Source organism: Melanostigma gelatinosum (assembly GCF_949748355.1).
Source record: "Melanostigma gelatinosum genome assembly, chromosome: 3".
In the NCBI taxonomy this organism is placed as follows: Eukaryota; Metazoa; Chordata; class Actinopteri; order Perciformes; family Zoarcidae; genus Melanostigma; species Melanostigma gelatinosum.
This window is the reverse complement of record NC_136636.1, coordinates 22,252,801-22,273,216: the sequence shown is the minus strand read 5'-3', so window position 1 is coordinate 22,273,216 and position 20,416 is coordinate 22,252,801. Positions and strand designations below refer to the sequence as shown.

At 40.3% G+C, this 20,416-nt stretch overlaps 1 protein-coding gene across 1 annotated transcript in view; it reads left to right on the top strand.

Annotated features, from left to right (window-relative positions):
• Positions 1-4,733, top strand: part of LOC306775112 (metabotropic glutamate receptor 4-like) — a 139,342-nt gene extending 134,609 nt beyond the window's left edge. The window contains exons 10-11 of the mRNA XM_079265351.1: positions 929-1,175; positions 3,026-4,733. Coding sequence (XP_079121477.1) covers positions 929-1,175; positions 3,026-3,075 — 297 coding nt within the window. The 3' untranslated portion in view covers positions 3,076-4,733. The remainder of the gene's footprint in view (positions 1-928; positions 1,176-3,025) is intronic.
• The last annotated feature ends 15,683 nt before the right edge of the window (positions 4,734-20,416 follow it).

Sequence of the window (20,416 nt, the reverse complement as noted above, 5' to 3'; positions counted from 1 at the left end):
AAGGTCTGTCTTTGCTGCATCTTTCATTATCACTCCATGTCAAGCTCAGGACAACAGGATACTGATTTTGAGCTAAACATCGTCATAATTATTGATCGTCATCACCCACTTAAGCTACTCGATCTGCTCATTCTGTGTTGCTTTTTGTTGCATTTGCGCAATGTTGGCCAAATGGGCAGAACAGGAAAACCTCCCATTGCAAAGTCACACTTTATATCCTTAATTTGATTATTTTGTTGTTCTACATATTTGTAGCAGTTTATTTAACTTTATTTAACTTTATTAAAGTGTGAGCGCATACAAACAAATACTTCATTTAAAATGAGCTGATTTGAATCTGTTGGTCTTCATATTGGATCTTATTTTAACGTCGCTGCTCGCTGTTTGTTGACACTGTAGTTCGTTGTATCCATTGGGAGGAATCGTAGCTTTCTTCCTACTCCCTCGCTCATAATTATGGTCAATGTGACACCATTACTGTGACAAGGTAGCGAACATTAAAAAAGAAAAGAAAACTGAGTTTGACAGAACTACTGTCAAGAATGTCAACGTTTGCATTGAAGTCTGCGGTATCATGAAAATATAACTTGTGGACCACAGCTTTCAAAGTAATTCTTCTCATATGACCAGTCCTGCAGTGACCACATAGTATAATGTACAGAAATGACACAAGCTTTCCTTCTTCTTCAGTGCTTCCCTGACGATGACTCATTCATTTGCTGCAGCTTTGCAAACCATTCAAATGGAATGAGCGGGAACGTTACTGATCGTTATCCTCCCCCGTGATTCAGAGGATTTGACCATGTGTAACATTTTCACAAGCTTGTACCGTACAGGTCACTACCCACATGGAAAAATCGTCCAACTCCAGTGCCAAAGAAGGGCTAAACTCTTTGTGTTTTGCATGTTTGTTGTTTGCCTCTTGCAGCTGTACATCCAAACAACCACACTGACCATCTCTGTGAGCCTGAGCGCCTCGGTGTCCCTTGGGTTGCTCTACATGCCCAAGGTCTACGTGGTTCTCTTCCACCCCGAGCAGAATGTGCCCAAGCGCACACGCAGCCTGAAGGCTGTGGTTACCGCCGCCACCATGTCCAACAAGTTCAACCCCAAGGCCGGACTCAGACCCAACGGAGAAGCCAAGACCGAGCTGTGTGAAAGCCTCGAAACACAAAGTAAGTACAGGAATGCAAATGAGAGAAGCCTCTGGCTAACAACCCACTGTTCCGTCATTTCTCAGGCATGTTTTGTCCTTCAGTGTCTGTCGATTATACGCAATAGATGCAGAGATATGAAGCAGAGTAAAAAAATAATTACTTACGTGGCATGTTATTTAACACCTCATTGGATCCGGAAACCACTGTTGTTTTATTACGTATTACTGAACTGCAGAACACATTCTGCAGTTCAATAATAGATTAATTATCCTTCAGTAGAACCTTAATTGTCATTTTCTTTTCATCATTTCATTGAATTTAGCGGCTACACCTGAAATCTAACATCACATGCTAAAAAGGTACCTTACTTTTTTGGCTATTGCTCTCTGTATTTACACTTCTAGTACTGAAACAATGAGTTGATTACTTGACCAGTCAGAGAACAATTTAGATAATTGAATAGTTGTTTAAGTCACATGTTTCAAACTCTAATCACGAGGATGTTCTCTCCTGGTGCTGTTGGTCATAGATACAGTGTTAATAAATCCAGTGATAACGTACGTTTATAAAATGTCAGAAGACAGTGAAAAACGACTCTTATTTTCCCAGAGCTTAATGTGACCTATTCAACTGGCTTGTTTTTATTTGACGAGCAGTCAAAACCTCATATGTATTCAGTTTTCAATCAGATGTTACAAAGAAAAGCATAAAGTCCTCACTTTTAAGCAGCTCAAACAAGCTGAACAATGACTAAAACAATGAATCTGTTATCCAAACAATAACCCTTTAAATTACTGGCAATCAACTTATCAATTAATCAGCTAAATCAGCTGTAGAGTTGCAGCTGACATGTAAATAAAGAGGAAATCAAATACTTATTAATCTAACATCTAACTATCCTTTCTGAAGCAGCTGGATAATGACTTCTTAATCGTTCATGTCTGTCAACAGAGATGCTTTCTCTGCGTTGGGATGAACAGGGAAATTGAGCCTTTTGCCACACATTTTAAAGCTGGGTGAAACGTTTCCCCTCACAGGAGAATAAAAGAGCTGACAGCCTATGTACCGTGAACACAGAAATGAATACAAACACTGTGACAATGCACTGTAGTAACAATGGCATACTGTAGTGAGGCCCATCAGGATAGATGCATGTAAACACACATTGCAGCATTAATTCCCATCTTGCTTCAAGTTTCTGTGGAGGGTTAATGGGGCCTTTTTGTCCAACAAGTCAGAAGGCAAAGGCACAGAATAGATAGCCTCAGCCATTTATCCTGATGGGGTTCCCGTTTACAGGCGCTGCACAGTCCATGGCTATTTGAATAAGCACCATTTGTCATTGTCATCGCCACCGTGGATGTATCGCTTGATGAAATTGAAAAATTCCCGCCTGGGCCAGCTCCCACAACTGGCGTGATTCGGCGGCGATACGTCGGGATTTATCTGCTTCACCTCAGCGAATCAGCTGACACAGTCTGGAGAGACAACTGGAAAGTTGAAGCATGATAGCTGAAGGGAAAGGAGGTGTGATGGGGGACAGTTGGCTACACTGAACCCCCCCCCCCCCCCCCATCTGCTAGTGAATACAGGCATGTATGTATTCAGGGACAAAAACATACCTGGAGAGTTGAGGGATTCACGCTACACTGCAGCATGGGGACCAAAAAAAGCAACTGGACACATTTTCTGCCATTATTTGACATTTCATCTTACACGTGTTGCATCAGGAATGCAAGGCTAAACAAATCACCCACATGCGCTTCATTAATCTTCCTCACTATTAGTACAGTGGTACAATAGTTATCCTGGACTACATTTGAATCTCAATATACCCTCTTATTCTTCTTCTTCTTCTTCTCTTTCAGCTTTCCCAACAAAGCAAACCTACATCAGCTACAGCAACCATGCAATCTAATGGACACATGTAGTCATCATAATTTCCACATCGACGGAGAAAAACATGCAGTGGAGTTTGACACAGGCGGCATTAAAAAAAAAATGGATGTGTCACATGAACGGCTGGAGATCATAGAAGTGTTGCCCAAAGACGTGACGTGGCGAGGAGAGAGACCACCGGGCCCAGAACAGATAACGGTACAATTGCCTGTCTGCCTCACAAGAATACACACACGAAAAAAAAGAAAAGATAAAAAATACTTGCATGGCAGAGGCCGATGGATGGAGCTTTCCTTTTGAGTGTTTACATTTCAGCTATGCCCTCTTTCAAAATGACGTCATCGTGAGCAGTGCCGACTGAAACAGAACTAAAATCAAGAATACATTCAGGTGTTCTCCATGTCGTCTGCCGGTTTTGAAAACTGTAATTAATCTTAAAACCCTCAAGGCATCACAAGGGATTAATCAACAATCAACACCAAAAAGGCATGAACACATTGTCCATGGATTTCTAAAGAGGGTAGGAGGCTTGTGTTTTGTTTTTATTTCTCAATGTATTCCGGTCTCATGAGTGAAAAACGACTGGAAACGGTGATCATCTCAACAATGCAAACAAATCTGTGCCAGACTATTTTTTTTTTGTTCCTCTTTCAGGTTTCCACTGAGTCAATAAGGAGGAGTACACATATGAGATGGTCTCTGCCGATTTTGAGCATGCCAGTTCCAACATCCTGTGTTGTGTTGTTAAAAAAAAAAGATAAAAGTAAAAAACCTCAATGGAAAAAAAATGATATCTTTGGAATGCGTTTAAACTCTGTTGCAGCGTTGTTAAGTTTGGGCCCGAGTCTACCGTACGTTTAAAAACTGTTCTCAAATGGTGAAGGTCTAGTGAGTGATTATTTATCTGTGCTTAAGTGAGGCCATGATTTGTATTACCAGCTAGCCGAAGGCTGCCACTGCCCTCCACATACCTGTATGTGCTTTGAAACAGTGGCTCGTGGTTAAAATCAAACGGTATTTTAACCGGGAGATGTTACTGTAAGCTGTCGTCCAGGATGACCCTCCCATCACTGCCACCAGCTTCTCTCTCGGTCACACGTAGTGTGAGGGTAAAGCTGAGCTGAAGAGATCCATTAGGAGGGGAATTAAGAGGAAGTATGCCCTTGAGAGGATTGTGCAATATGACCTGAAGGCGATATCCATAATGGATACTGAGAAAATTCATTACTACACATGTCCTCCTCAGGCACTCTCATGATAAGGGGGAGGTGTCGGGAAGGTGTAAGGCTTTCAACAAATGAAAATCTAATTGCAAAAGTATAAAATATCTCCATCAATCACCCTCAGCCTGCTGAACAGATGAATAGTTGGCTTCGTAAAGTATAAAGCCCTCTAACGTCTTGGGGGGAAAACATCGCGGGGTCATTTGTGTTGTGAATTCAATGCTGCTCTTCATACCGCCCTCTGTATTACTTTCAACACCATTTGTGTTGCAGAATAAAATGTGAGTGCTGACCAAATTAAATGGCAAGTTAATGTATGTTATTAAATAGATTGATGATGTCTGCTTTATGTCCTGACATATCCTACAATTGGCGTAAATGTAAAAAAAGATACAGTGCCTGGCTATATGAATATGTATTTGTAAAACCCCATGAAAACTAATGAAGTGTGTGAAGCATGTTTAGTTTTTTTTATACAAAATTTTATTTCTATTAAAAATGTTTGGAAACTTCAACATCGGTTTTCAGGCTCTTTTTTTAGCTGTTAGTTTGATCATTAATCCGACTCTTAGCGTTAAAAATGAAGAGAGGAACACTTTCTTTTGCTATCAATACATGCAATGCACACAGAATTGTACATTAACACACATGTATGATCTTAAACGACAGGATTGGCTGGTGTGTGTTGGTTTGTGTGTGTGTGTGTGTGTGTGTGTGTCTGTGTCGTTTTTTCCTGACTAATAATACAGATTATAAAAAACAGTTTGTCAGCCCTGAAGAAAAAAAGAGAATGGCTGCCATCCTCTGAATAATATGTTGCCACTACTGCTCTGATTATACCAGCAGAAAGACTGATGGAGGGAAACGTGGAATTATATCAAATGAATGGTTTGCTTCGACTTGAAATGAAAGGCCTCTGCATGCAGCAAGCTCTCAGCAGCCATCGAGCTTCTGCACGCCTCCCTGGTACTGCGAGCCCGCTATACAAAAGGCTGGGCGATAACAAGTGTTGCTTAGCAAGGTTGCCAAGTGTATATGCTGAGTATATATCATCTTCAGAGACAGAATAAGATGCAACGTTTAGTCTCATGAGACTACAGGGTTTTGCATGACACACACTGGTGTTGACAAGAAACATCTTGTGCCACTCAGGCAGAAAAAAACAAAGAACACAGTTCTAAAAGGTGGTAGCTATTTAATTAAAAGTATGTCAATGATCTGGCATTAAACGTATATTACTAGCCTGGGAAATACTCGGTATCACATTTCAACTTTGACGGTGACGGTATTTGATTTCGTATTTTGATTTAAATTTAGTATGAAGTCCCGTCTTCATATTTGTGCACCAAGAATGACTTTCTAATGCAGCACTCGCACATGTGGAAGGAAGAAACATACGATACAGCTTTTGGCTGACTGCCAAATAAACATCTCTATACAGCATGAGGGACACTGCGGGGCGCTAATGTGGGATACCAACTAAATAAATCAGTAAATCAATATATTATTAATGAATAACACTTGGCTATGGCCAACATAAGCTGCAAATAACCACCATGTTGTTCCTCGAGACTCACAGACTATAATAATCAGTCCCACATGAATCTTACAGACACGATTATTGGGAAACAAAATGAATACATTTGCGGTTGTTTCTCCGGAAGAAATCTACAGATTAAAAAAGACATGTTAAGGAGAATGAAACATTGTATTTTCTCTACTAAATCTACTTCACAAAAAACATATACAGTTTGTAGCTCAAACAATAAACGTCCACTTCAGAATAAAATACTTTATTGACATAGTTAATGTAACCAATGAGACGGCTATAACATAAACAGTAACGTATGAATCTAAAGTGTCATAAGATGAGACGACTCCAATGTTTCCCGTATGAGTGAGAGAACAGTAAACAACCCAACATAAGGAGAAGCATACTGATGGTCACTGATGGTGTACGTGTGAAGCTACTACTAATGAGATCATTCTGACCCATCCTGTGGCTTCTTCACAGTGAAGCTAAAGCTGGCAACATGTCACTGTGAATACGCTGCAGGGAGGAGTGGAGTTTATTCAACAGTAGGAAAGTGGTATGAGTGGGTCCGTGTTGACACCAGTCAAAGCATAGTCCTGCACACAAATATACAAGGTGTATTTTAATTTGTAGTATCAGACCTGCAGATGTTTAACAATTCAATAATTAAACAAATGTATTTGACCTCAATGATACACAGATTTCTATCAATTGATGGATTTAAAAGAAAGCAGGAGAAAAAAAACTTTTTATTATGGCAGCATCAGAATTGTCACCGTACACATCGGCTCCAGTCAGCAGAGATTTCAGTTTCTATACCTCAGGACTTCCCTCTTGACTGTGGAGAAGACAGGCGAGTATGCATTATTTCTCACTGCTGGCCTTCTCTACGCTTCAATGCATCTGAATCTGAAAGCCAGCGATTTTCAAACATACTTAAAGAATATTTCGGACAACTTGAGACGTTGTTTGGCAGAGTAATGGCAAAATACATTCAGAAACACACTTCCGTGGGCAGTTACATTGACACCACTGCTGAGAGGTCCAATGACACTGAGAGATTGAGACACAAGCTAAAGACTTCTACACCAGAAACTACACCACATAATGGTCGCATCATGTGAAAGCAGACAACAAAATGCAGCAAAAAAGAAAGAAGAGCTTCGACCCCTCCTCATCGCTATGTGATCACAGGGACAATGACAGCTCCTTCAGATTAATGGAGATTATGGAGTCAAAGCAAGCCAATGTTGAGGCAATCCTCGTGAAAGTATGAATAGCTTAGCAGATAAAACGTGTATTCAGTCCTTTTTCCTTGTGCACCTGAGGATAATACTGTACAACTGCCCTCAGATGACAGAATGAGCACATCAGGACCACATTTGTCTAGAATTGAGCACCAATAATATAGAGCATGAAGAGAAGCAATGCAGTGATGTTTCCCTCAAGGGTCCTTTGACTGAGCTCTCTCAGCTGTGCACTACTGCTATTCTATAGCATCACAAACAGAACACTGACGGGGCCTGCTTTGCTGTTAAAAAATCTGATCGAGAGGAGATTCCAGCAGAAGACACAGCGCTGGTTGCAAAAGGCGAGCAATTCGCTGTGGATGCCGATAGAAGAGCGAGTTAAAGCAAAGGAAGCGACTGAATGTGTGCATGAAGCAAAATAACAAGGACAAAATGTATTTGTGAAATAATGCAGCAGTGCTCTATGACGACCTGTTTGTGCCTAAAGTCTCACATTTTCTCAGATATTCAACTAATATTTCATTCACCTTTTGTCTTCGAGAGGGATGAGTGATCGGAGACGTGGCACTGCATCTTATACACAGTGCACACACTATGTTGCTAGGAAACAGTAGCTCATGAATAGCCTGCAGTTATTGCACATCAAAGGAGTAATCTTCTGACAGTTCACTGACTGCCTAAAAAAAGCAAAATGCTGGAAGGGTCCCTCCTCACAGGAAAAAACATACATAAATATTTCTATGTGATTATGTATTACTAAATACTGCATACATAACACAGATGCACTTTGCAACACAGCGGTTGTATTGGGACATGGTAACACATAGATGCACCTTTTTGCACAGTTGATCTATTACTTCTGATGTGCGACAATGTAACCAGCATACTACTTTTTCATTCATGTGTATTCATCATTCATCATTTGTACTTCGCACCTTATGTTTATGAAAAACTGTTCTACATCTATCGATAACATATTGATAATAAAGATCACATTTATTTTGAACTTGCCCAATCGGACGACTGCAGGAGGCATTCCACTTGCCCGGAGCGTAAGCGTTGATGTCGAGCCCTGCTGCGTTTTCTGACTCTCAATGGAAGTGACTGAATGTATGCATGAAGCAAAATAACAAGGAAAAAAAAATCACATTTTAATCACATTTCTGGCACTCGTAAAGACATACATCTTCAAAACTAGTTGATAAAGGCTATTTAATTTGCTGAAACCCCTGGGCACTGGAGCTTTTAGCTAGTATTTCTCAAACAGGAGTAAATAGTACATTTGTCAGGCACTATTTTCAGCTACGGAATACCGTAATACACATTTCTTGTGCAAGTGTGTATTTACAACAGTAGGAGCAGGCATCTGGGATTGACTCTGAATAAACTACTGCGTTCCTGTTCATCAGGATGAAGGAACATGTTACCCAGTGCAACAGTGTCGTTGTTTCACATGTTTTAATGGCTTTTGGACAACAATAGAGGGCTGTGGCAAAGATAAATTAGTAATATCAGTTACACAGACTTTTTAGTTTGATCAATTCAATGTAGTTTTTGGTCGTCTAATGGGATCTGTAGACAAGAAAAAAATATAGAATATCACCACATTTTCCTTATAAATGCTAACAGGCCGTGATGCAATTCATTTGATTCATCTATCTTTCTGCGCCATTATCATACCTGCATTGTTAACTCAGTCACAGCAGATTCTTAGCTATCCCTAGTAAGGGATCCAAATTATCGGACGTAATTATTGGCGTAAAATCCATTCGCGGTAAAGAATAATACATTTTCTCATGTATCTATGAATAATTCATCAGCAACTGGTATATCATGCATCCCAAGTATTGATGTAGATTTCACATTGAACTTTAATTTGTTCTTTTTAATTGATTGTATTGATTTCAATGGACTATGTCAATATTAGACATTAAATCCCCATTGGCTGTATTGTACCAGAGAGCTGCTTAAAGTACATTTTCATTTGCAGGTTACTATGTATGACTATGTATCTAGTTTAGTTATATACGTAATATATATATATTTTCTTTGGCAAGAAGAAAGTTGTATCTTATTGTTGTAGTATAGGATATGGTCGAAGAAAAAGTATTCTCATTATTAGAATTATAACACCATCAGTCTTGATGTATGTAAATAACACAATAAGAAACATTCCATTATTTTTGTTGAGATACTTTGTTCCTGTGTCACAACAATCGGCTTCTCCACCCACTTCACAACTAATTAAGTTGATTTGGATTTCATTCATTTCGTTATCTATTCTGAAGCAGATGCGTGTTCCCGTCATAAAGAACAATATATAACTGTGATCCACAGCAGACAACGATGTCATTTGTCGACTTTTCTCTGAGGTTGGGGTATTTTAAAGAGTACACACCCGTCTGCACAGCCAGTGATCATCTCAACATGTTGAATCCACTGAACGACGGTTCTAATTGAGCCCCAGGGAAAGAGGGGAACCAGACGAGTGCTGTATGTAGAGATCCCCAGGTTAAAGACAGACACTCGGGTAACATGTTTCCCTCAGGGAAGAAAAAAAACAAGTGCGAGGAGGTGGGTTAAGCCTTTACAATGAAACTAGGCCATTCTAGCAAGGAATGCTAAAGACTGTGACAGTAGAATACACAGCCTGGTATACAGCAGCCAGGGTCTCTCACATTCACTGCCAATATTGCTTTAATTTGCTATGCACCATTTCACTCTCTCCTCTACACTCTGCGGGCCTCAAATGCATTATCATATTGTATGGTAAATATATTTCCTTTGGCATTCTGACAGGGCGCTGTTTCACTTCTGACAACGAAAATGGCAATGACGGACAGTCCCCCACTTCTGTCCGGACTGAGATATCTTAATAACTATTGGTTGGATGACATTTAGATTTGTGAGGGTGCTGTACACGGTTCCCATGCTAATCTCCCACAATGCAAGACACAAAGGAAAATGGACGAGCTGTTCTAATACAACACAGTCACTCAGCATGACAAATAATTCCCCAACACCAAGAAAGGCACATACGGTAAGTACACAATCAATTGCTGTTATTATCTTAATAAAATGAACTCTTACACTTGATCACTAGATTTGACTATACTCCCGCATTTACTTATTGCGCTTAATAGCAGCTCACACATTTTCAGTCAGACTAAGCTAAAAGCCCACATTGTAAAATAAATATGAGGTACAGACAGCCATTGTTCTCTCAGATATGAATCTGGGTCTAATGTTAGAAATAACTCTTTTTGACATCCTCAGTTTTACAACTATTACAATTGCCCTTTTACAGGAGCATGAAACCATTTTTACAATATAGGTGATTAGAAAACCTTATTTGAGTTCCAACAGACGCATTCATAAAACGAGTACACAGTCACAGTCAAATAGTTACCATACAGACACTTAACTCATAGTATAATTCTGTTTACTGGCTTATAAGTGGTGAAAAATATCAGAGATATCAATATATCATATTTCATTAACCATTTTCTTTTTATATATACTCATACATGTAATCTCCATTCTTCGAAAAATGATGTATTTTGAAGGGACTTTGTAAAACATCAAATTTGACAATGAGTATTTGTCCTTTCCATGACAGATTCGACGACAACTTACTTTGTGTGGACTTTGCGAAGAAGTAGGTCAAGTCTAGATAGAACCAAACTCCGTCCCTGAAGGTGTTCAAAACGATGATTTATTGCGAGCCATTCAAACCCCGTCGCCCCCAGTGACACTGTGGATGACACTGTAGGTGCATGTGACGCATAGGCTAAAAAAAGCATTCTACTTTTATAAGCAGAGAAGTGTGTCTGATCACGGAGAGGATGGCAGCGCCTACAGTAATACACGTACACAGTGAGCACAAGATGCACAAAAGGAAACGACGACTCACGGTTCAACAAATGTGGTTCACACTGAGAACAACTTGCTCTGATTATGTCCACAAAGCTTTGTCCTCTCCCATCTGAAAGAATTAAAGCCCAACAGGGAATACGCTTTCCCATTGAGGCAGGTTGGCAACAAACGATATATATTATGAGCTACCAGGGAATGTTTATTTCCAACAGGCTCACTTTTATACCCCGGAAACTACGATTTCACTGGATTGATGGGCAGCTACACCTTCTATTGAGATTAATATTAAATGCTCATATTTTCTGGATCAGGATATCCTTGTACCCATAAATACAGCTCCACTTAAAACACATTTGCACAATTACTCTTTGAGACAAAATGTGTTGATACAGATTCTTTGCCTGTAGCTCTTCTCACTCCGGAACAATTATCCTGCACGCCGAACCAAAATGTTATAATTCATTCTTACTTGGTAAGGTCTGTGTGTATGAGTGTGGTGGTAATTCACCACACTCATAATTCATGATTCATAAAACTGAACTATATTTTTACATTTAATCTATAGTTGATGCTGTATTTCACTGAAGCACACAGGACTTTGATGCAGATAACATTTCGGTTACACAATAATGTTAATTTGTTGACATTAAAGTGTTAAAGCTTCTGTAATGGACACAGTTAAGTACCTCCAGGTTGCCAAAACACACAAATCCCCCCCCCCCCCAAAAAGGTGGTCCCATGTCTGAGCTTCAGATCTTTCTCTTGTTAAACAGTGTGAGGAATTGCAACATCACAGACAAAATCTTAATTTCTGAAAGTTGTGTTGAATCTATGTGTGTGAAGAAACATGACATAAAACACTAATTTTAAATGTTTCAGCTGAAGCTTTCATGACTGACTCCTCACTTTTGAAGTCTTACCTCTAGCGTAATGGTTTGTGTCATGACCCTGCCTGAAAGACTCAGCTCAATTTCTAATGAACCTGCTGCACAATACTCTGTACAAAAGTAAACACTTTAGCTTTTCTTTTCCTACGTTAATATCATTTCAGTGCAAGTGTCAAACCTAAAGCTGATATAGCTGTCGGCTATCACAGTTCATACTGTATTTCTTCCCCCTGTGCTGCAGGAAAATATGACACTATTGCTTTTTGCCTCAAGGTACATTTTAAATTCACCACTGGGTCTGAACAAGGTCTCCAACTGCTAAACCAAATGTATGTTCAACCATCTGTGACAAATGATATTAGTCCCAAAGTTAGATCATGGAAGTAACACAGAAACAAATAGAATTTAAAAGAAAATGAACAAACGTCAATGTTTCTGTCTACTCTCACATGGGAAGACATACTGGACAGAACAACAAGAATGTCTTCCACCAATCAAAAGCCAATACAAACAGCTGATTAAGCTATAAACTGAGGCGCTGAGCCAAAATGAGAAATCTACTGCGGAGGTAATTGGCACTCTCTCTGCGACCACACTGTATCTTTCATCAAGGATAAGAGGGTGCAGTCTGGTTTCTGAGTTTCTACAGCAGAGCCAAATATAACGCTCATGAAAGTGACATATTTCAGCCTCCTAATTACCAGCCACCGTCTGCATAGTGTCTGAGGAATCATAATGATTTTGTTTGGAGATTCCTAAACAATGAGCTCTGACAAACTAACTGTGGCATAAGGAGAACTAATGCTATGCTGATATGTATTAGGGGTTGACATTTTGGTTACTGCATTAGTAAGATATTCATAATACAATGAAGATCTTAGTTCTTGCTCAGGCGTGTGAAGAGTGATGCACATGATGACATCACGTCATGGGAAATAGGAGGCTGGATTGTAACATGCCTACAGACCTTAAGGAACATTATCGTTCATAAATATGAATGAATGAATCAAATAAACTGAAGGGTTGGCTCATCACTACAAACAACCCCTTGAACATCAAACCCATCACTAATATGAAAATACAGATTACTGCATCTTTAAAAGGAATGGGTCAACATTTTGGAGACATTTCGATGTGACGATTTATTCCACTTTAATATGTGTGTGAATGTAATGTGGAGCTGGAGCAGTAGGCCGTTCGCTGAGCTTAAAGATAGGAAACACAGCTAACAGCTAACCTGGCTCTGTTTTAAGGTTACAAATATGTCTATCAGCAACCTCCAAAGCTCACTCGACTACACATTGCATCTTGTTTGTTTAATCTGTGTACAGAATTTTAAAAATGATAAATTTGCTGTTTCAGAGTTATGTGTAACAGTGTATCCATCTATCCAATTGGTATCGCCTCCACTGGTTAACTGTCAATCTAACTGTGGCGCCAGGAAGATGTTGATTTTACACTTCGGTTTGTGCACAGATTAAACAAATTTCCAGTCTTTATGCTAAGCTAATTGCCTTCTGGCTGCAGCTCCATACTTAACGCACAGACATGTGGTGGTATTGTTCTTCTCATCTAACTCTTGGACAGAAAGAGAACAGGCCTATGTCCTAAAATGTTGAACTAATACTAGTGCTACTACGAAGAAGCACCAGCAGGGGGAAAATAAAGCAATCTCTCGATCATGTCTTTAGTAATTTACAATTCTAAAATCAGTCCCGTTTTGCATGTTAAGCTTTCTGATTGTGGCAGCACGAGATTTGAACATTAATCCTCAGCTGAGCTGTGCCTTTAGTTAGCTCAGCTGTGCTGGATGAGCTAGCAGTATCGAGTGTAGGTGGACGCTTCCTCTGGGTGGTGTTACGGTTTGCGGATGTAGTCTAGTCCGTGGATTAGATTGAGTGACCGGTTCATGACGTGAAAGAGACATTGCTGTTGTGCTTTTCAAATGTATGTTTTTCGAGTGCAACTGAGACCAAAACAATCTAGATACATAAACAGCACGAAATGTAAGATTTTTGGGTGAACTGTACCTTTAAGCATCCTATAAATCAACTATCGAGATTATTTCAAAAGATTCTTGAGGAGTGCAAAGAAGTCGAAAGAAGACGCTGGAACGATTCAAAAGCATTGACACATCTCACAGGGCTCACTGTTAAAAGCACTCAAGGAAGTCCAGGGAACTGCTCTGCATACGTGGGAATGTTTAGATATCATAGGAAATCATTGCAGCTCACTCTTGTGGTGTGACAACCTACAAATGTTTTCCTAGCACTCTCACTCCGTCGGGTTTCACCTGAAAATTGTGCTGCCAATAGATATTACCTCCTAAAGACCTGTTTAAAAGATAGTACAGGGAATACGTGTCGAGGAGACACGTATGTATCTGTTCTGAGGCCAAAGAAAATAGATGTTTTCCATTCCTGTTTTCTTCTGGAGTTCTTCCTTCCTGTCTCATTCTGCCTCTGCAACATACTCACTCTCTGCTGGGATCTGACACGACCGACCTGCCGACTGATGCAGTAATTGAAGGACAGGTGATGAACTGCGTCGGCCTACTTCTCCGGCATGTATGCTTAGTGTCTGATAGGAGAAGAGATTAAACCAGCTGTGGTCAGCCAGTGTGTGAAAGCATCATCACTGTCCAATTAGAGGTTTTAGATTACTCTCTACCCACGTAGAGACCAGCTCCATCAAACAGATTACTGAATCAATGCTGTTTGTGTCTGAATGATTTAACCTGTCATGCTAATTGTGAAAACATTTAAAACTGTTTGTACAGCACCTGTACATGTATGCATTGTCTTACCAAAATAATAAGTAGCATTTGTGTTTAAGAAAAATGGACAAGAGCTAAGATTCATTTTGTAGCTAAAAGTAAACTTGTTTTATAAACAGAATACAGCTTTAAGGGGAGTTACGAGGTGAATAGGGTTTTATCACCATGAAACTTCCCTCGTTGATATCTTACGCTGAGATAATTCTTAGACCGTTAATAGGGTTTTCTGAAAGTTTATGTTTAAATATGCAAATGAGGCATTCTCTTATCAAATATGTTTTCATTTGCATTCATTTCCACAACAGACATCTGAACATTGGATAAAGCCAAGTTCAGATTCTTGTTTCATTCTGGTGACGTATTAGAATCAACGATTTTAACAGAGGGCTCTCTTTATATCACATTTCAGAAAGTACTGACAGCCATTCAAATAATCATTTGTAATGTATTAAAGATTGCTTGCATATTGCAAGACAATCGGTGAATAGGTTTTAAAAGTGTTTTCTGAAATGTTAAATTTAACTCAAAATAAAATTTGCAAATGAGTCATTATTTAATTCCAACCTCTGGTGAATTTAGGAGAAATCTAAGGAAAAGTGAAGTAAAATGAACAATTAAATTAGCTTAAATGTTATGGAAGCGTGTCTCACCTTAAACTACATACCCACTGAGTGAGTTAGGTCCTAACCTAATAGAAGAACACCAGTTAAACATGCTCTAGCATGCAACAAAAACGAAAAAATAACTTGGTATACGGCAGGCAGTAGCCTTGGGGCTCCAGACCTCCAGAGGCGGCCCCACAAGCTCAATGTTCAGTGTGTGCAGTTGGTTGTGATAATTTAAAATTCCCCTCTGGACATGAATTTTTTAAGACATATTAAAATACATGGATTTTACAGGATATAGGATTTTTACATCAATTATAAAAAAAACAGGAAAAGTGTACTCAGTAGAGTGCAGATATATTGTGTGATTGAATGAGTACAACCCACAATTGGCTAACCCCAGACACCAATGTTATGTAAGGCAAAAAACATACTTCATTCAAACTCAAAGGTTTAAGTTTTGAATACATGATAAAGGGGGTCTGCGATGCACAGAGTAGTGAGTGATGGGTCAGCAGGCAGTCAATGGGAGTTTAAAACAGGCAATAAAAGGTGTTTTGAGAAAGTGTAAATCACCGCAACCGTGAGAGGTCCTTGAGCATGCAGCCATAGGCCATCCAGGTTATTATCCAGTTTGCTGCAGCTAACAGCGCTAACAGCGCTAACACGGCAAACAAGTGCAACAGTGTTTACCTGAGGGGGAACCGGAAGGTGGGTGCTATGCACTATCAGTCGTGACGGCGTTATCAGCTGTATCCACCGTATGAGAGCAGTGCAGAGTGGGACACAAGCGGCTGGTTATGTCAACAAAGCACAGTGAAACTCGGATTACAACACACAGACGGAGAGGGACTTCATTGTCTGCTAAGACAGACAATACTCCACTACATCTTTACATAATAAAATAGTGGTTTGCTGCTATAAAAATGACTGAATATAGCGAAGAGAACCTTTAAGGTTTGTTAATATCATGATCATGGCAAATCAACTACGTTTAAGGGTAGGCAATGAAGGGATGGAATGGAAAGACAAAACAATTAATAAAAAAGTGAACATGGATTGCAGGTTTGCACCTGGATCTGGGTCGGAAATTCACTTCTAATTAGCTGGTGGGCTAAATTCAAACCCTGGACTGGACCTAACAACCAGTATCCTGCAGGAAAGTCTGGTTACATCTATCACTCTGACCTCCACACCTGTCACTCAATGTATGACAAACTACTTCCTGCATTGGCACTTGACGGAAATTATGAGGTGTGGGATGATCCAATATGGATATCTTATCTTATGGCCCTATATTATAGTGGGGCCAATGTGTCAAATTACTTTTGAGAACTTTATTATTTAACACCAATCTCGCAAGGGGCAAACCTGGTGACAGGTACTGTAGTACTCCAGCAAAGGAGTACTGGTGAGTATCTGGGGCTTCAGGCAAAATATAGTGAAGGTAGCATGTGTAGTGTGTTGTGTGCGCCACACGTTGGGTACTTAAAGATGACAGACAGTTCACAGAGAGTGGGTCAGGGGGCACTCACAACTAATTGTTGCCCTGGTCAGCAGAAGCTGCGTTAATCCAGCCAGAACAAACCATTGCACACGTCTGCTTGTGCAACACATTCTTACTACCAACTCGTCAATTACGGCAGCTTGGTCATCGGCCCTATACACTTCAGACTATCACGATCTTGTACCCATATAGAGTCAGTTTTGGACATTAGGGATGAAATGTCAGTTACTGCTTGTTACATACAGTCTTTTTTTTCAATAAACTTCCAATCTAGATTTACTAAGATTTTAGATTTACTTGGTTATGTTTCGACAACAAAAGTACTTATTAGGGCTTCGGAAAAGATTGTGTTTTGGGTTTAATGAGTATGTACGCAATTCCTGACAAAACAAATTAACCCAACATTTACCTGGTTTCACACGGGACACAAAAGTCTGTGCTTATATCTTAAGGAGCTTATGATACCATATTACCCAGCTGCGCTCACTAAATGTGGAGTTACTTGTGGTTCCTAGAGTCCTAAAAAGTAGGATGGGAGCCAGAGCCTTCAATTATCAAGCTCCTCTTCTGTGGAACAAGCTTCCAGTTTCAGTCCGGGGGGCAGACACACTCACCACATCTAAGAGTAGGCTTAAGACTTTCCTTTATGATAACGCTTATAGTTAGGGCTGGCTCATGTTGACCAGCCCCAAGATAAGCTGCTGTTGGCCTAGACTGTGGGGGGATTTCCTAGGATACACTGAGCTCCTCTCTCCTCTTCTCTCTCTCCTTTTGTATGAATTCATGTCATTACTAATTTTGCTTCTTCCCCGGAGTCTTTGTGCTTTCTCACCTTGCAGGTTTCCGTGGATCGTGGTTATATCTGGACCCTGCCATAGTCCTGCTGACACCCACTGCTGCTACTATTATTAGTAGTCACATTACTATTTCTATTACCGATATCATTTACGCACATTACTGACTTTGCTTCTTCCTCCTGATAGAGGGATCCCTCCTCTGTTGCTCTCTATAAGGATTCTTCCTTTTTTTAACCCCGTTAAAGGTTTTTTTCTTTGGGGGGGGGGGGGGGGGGGGTCCTCTACCGATGTGATGGTCCCGGGACAGAGGATGTTGCACGTGTACAGATTGTAAAGCCCTCTGAGGCAAATTTGTGATTTTTGATTTTGGCCTGTACAAAATGAATTGAATTGAATTTGACCTGTCCATCCTTCCCTTCCACTTGCTCTTCACGGACAACCTCGCTCTTCATACTATGTCAGTTGCTCTGACCGTCTAATAATGACGGCTATTGATTAGGTTAATATTGGAGTTAGTTGAAAGCCCAGATGCTAAAGGGTGCCTCAGCTTATTTGTTTGTTTTAGAGGGCAAAGGGTACTGACCAGCCGTCGTCCTCTTAATGAACTGGGAGTGAGAATGCTTTGGCTTGTGGTGTCAACTGTGTTTTGTGTCAGCATGAGGATGGAAGAAGAGTATTTAAACATATCTGAATAAAATATGAGTTTTTGGGAGCATGTGGGTGGACAGAAGTTGACCAATGCTGCAGGACTGTTTTGAGACATTTGTTTGGACTTTTAAGCTGTTCACAGCCTCTTTTTTTCCATGAGAGAGCAGACTGAAAACTTTTTCCAGCCACCTCTCAAGTCTACGGAGTTTAAGTGTTTCAAAAGATACTGGAGGGTTTTGGGTAGAGTATATCACTTTAACAGCCTGCAGGTGCTTGGGTAATTCACTGCAGTGCCTGTCATCTCCTTGGAGAGCCTTCCCTGCTGCTTTTGTTTTAGCACAATCATGAGTCCTTGAAGCTGACAAACTGCTTTAATCTGGTTTTAATGACTGACGACATTGACAAGGAAACAAACAGCGCCGAGAGGAAGATGCACCTTTGTTTTGCATGCACAGTGAAATGAATGAACCTCATCAGATGGACTCATGATTCATAATCTACAGACACAGGTGGGTGAGGCAAATGAGTAATACTCTCCCTCTCCTCGGAAATTACTGTCAAATTGCCCCTGATGAAGGCACTGAAGTTCTTATTCAGCAGGGGAGGCACAGTGCACAGTGATACCATCTCTAGGGGGATTGCATTTGTTCTGTAGTGTCAAATGAAATTTAAAAAAACCTTGTTGGAAAATGAAACATGAGTATCACTGTTGTGGTAACTAGTGGTGCAGAGCATAGGGAATTTATTTAGTTAAAAGGAAAGAGGGAGGCTGAATTCAAATTATGTGAACTAAATCAACAACGCAAAACTGAATTTGTACCTTACTGGTACTAAGTATTTAACAATAAAATACATTGTTTTGTTGACATTTTCTTCACAAAAAAAAAAAAAACTGGATGGGCAAACTCCCATGAGCCGTCCAACAGCCCTGCAAGGGCAAAGAGCTGGTCCACTGTTCCACAGCCAGGACTACATCCACATAGCTTCTCTTGGATCTGAGGTTCGACAATCGGTCAGAGTCTATTTTCCAAATCCCTGGAATTAACTTTCCAGGCGAGGCTGAGCTGTGTGATGATTGGAGCAAACTCTTCGGCTTCCCTTTTTAAAAATGGGAACCACCACCCGAGTCTGCCACTCCACATGCACTGTCCCCGACCTCCACGCGGCACTGAAGAGGCGTGTCAGCCAAGATAGCCCAACAATGTCCAGAGCCTTCAGCTAGGGTGAATCTCATCCACCACTGGCTTCTTCTTGCGTCTGAGGAACCTTTGACTACCTCAGCGACCTCTGCTAGGTATATGGATGGGTCTTCCCTCAGTCTTCAAACTCTGCCTCCTCCACGGAGGACATGTTGGTCGGCTTCAGGAGTTCCTCAAAGTGTTCTTTCCACCGCTTCCAAATGAATTCCTGTCGAGTGAAAATTTGACTCGAGACAGACTCTGTCAAGCAGCCAAGAATTATTGCTGACATAGGTGATGAGGAATGCCAGCAGAAATCAGCTTGACTGCTACCAAGAGATTGACAGGAGAAAGTGGGAAAGAATAGTGAGAAACGACACAAAAGTTGTGTGATATACGTGATATTTTACATGTTTTACTTTTCTCATCAAGGTCATCTAATATTCTGGCCAATAGGTTCGATTCCTTCATTGTGCGATAGTCTGGAATATACTACAGTACACAAATACTCAGTCAGAGAAAAATGTGAGAAGACCTGAACATACATATAAACACATTCAATTTGTTTCTCAAAAAGGTCAGAATGCTGCCACACTGTTGATCTGATCTCTAAGGTCCACGAGACCCTAGAGATCAGATCAACATCGTTGATGAGTAAATCTGGTACTATTAGGCAATGTCCCAAAGTATCAAGCTGGTAAAACAATGCTTAGTATGTTTTGTATTCACTGTTAAAGCGAGACTAGAGCGTGAAGAGACCGAACAGAACATTAGGATTCAAAACACATTGTAAATCCCTGTGCCACAAAACTGCTAAAAAGGTGTTGCAAGACACCTCTCCACTCATAATTCTCATGTGCCATCTCGTATTCTGAAATTAGGCTTTACGGTAAATGTGTCAGAGCTGAACATCAGGGCTGAGAGAACATGATAACAACTTTAATGGTAAGTGCATGCACTGCGGACTGGAAACACGATGCCCAAACACTGATGACAAGGTAATGTACAGGAAATGAGAGTGCTAGTGAAAGGGTCGACACTGAAGGTAGTTTAGGGTTGTGTTTCTTCTACACAGAGAT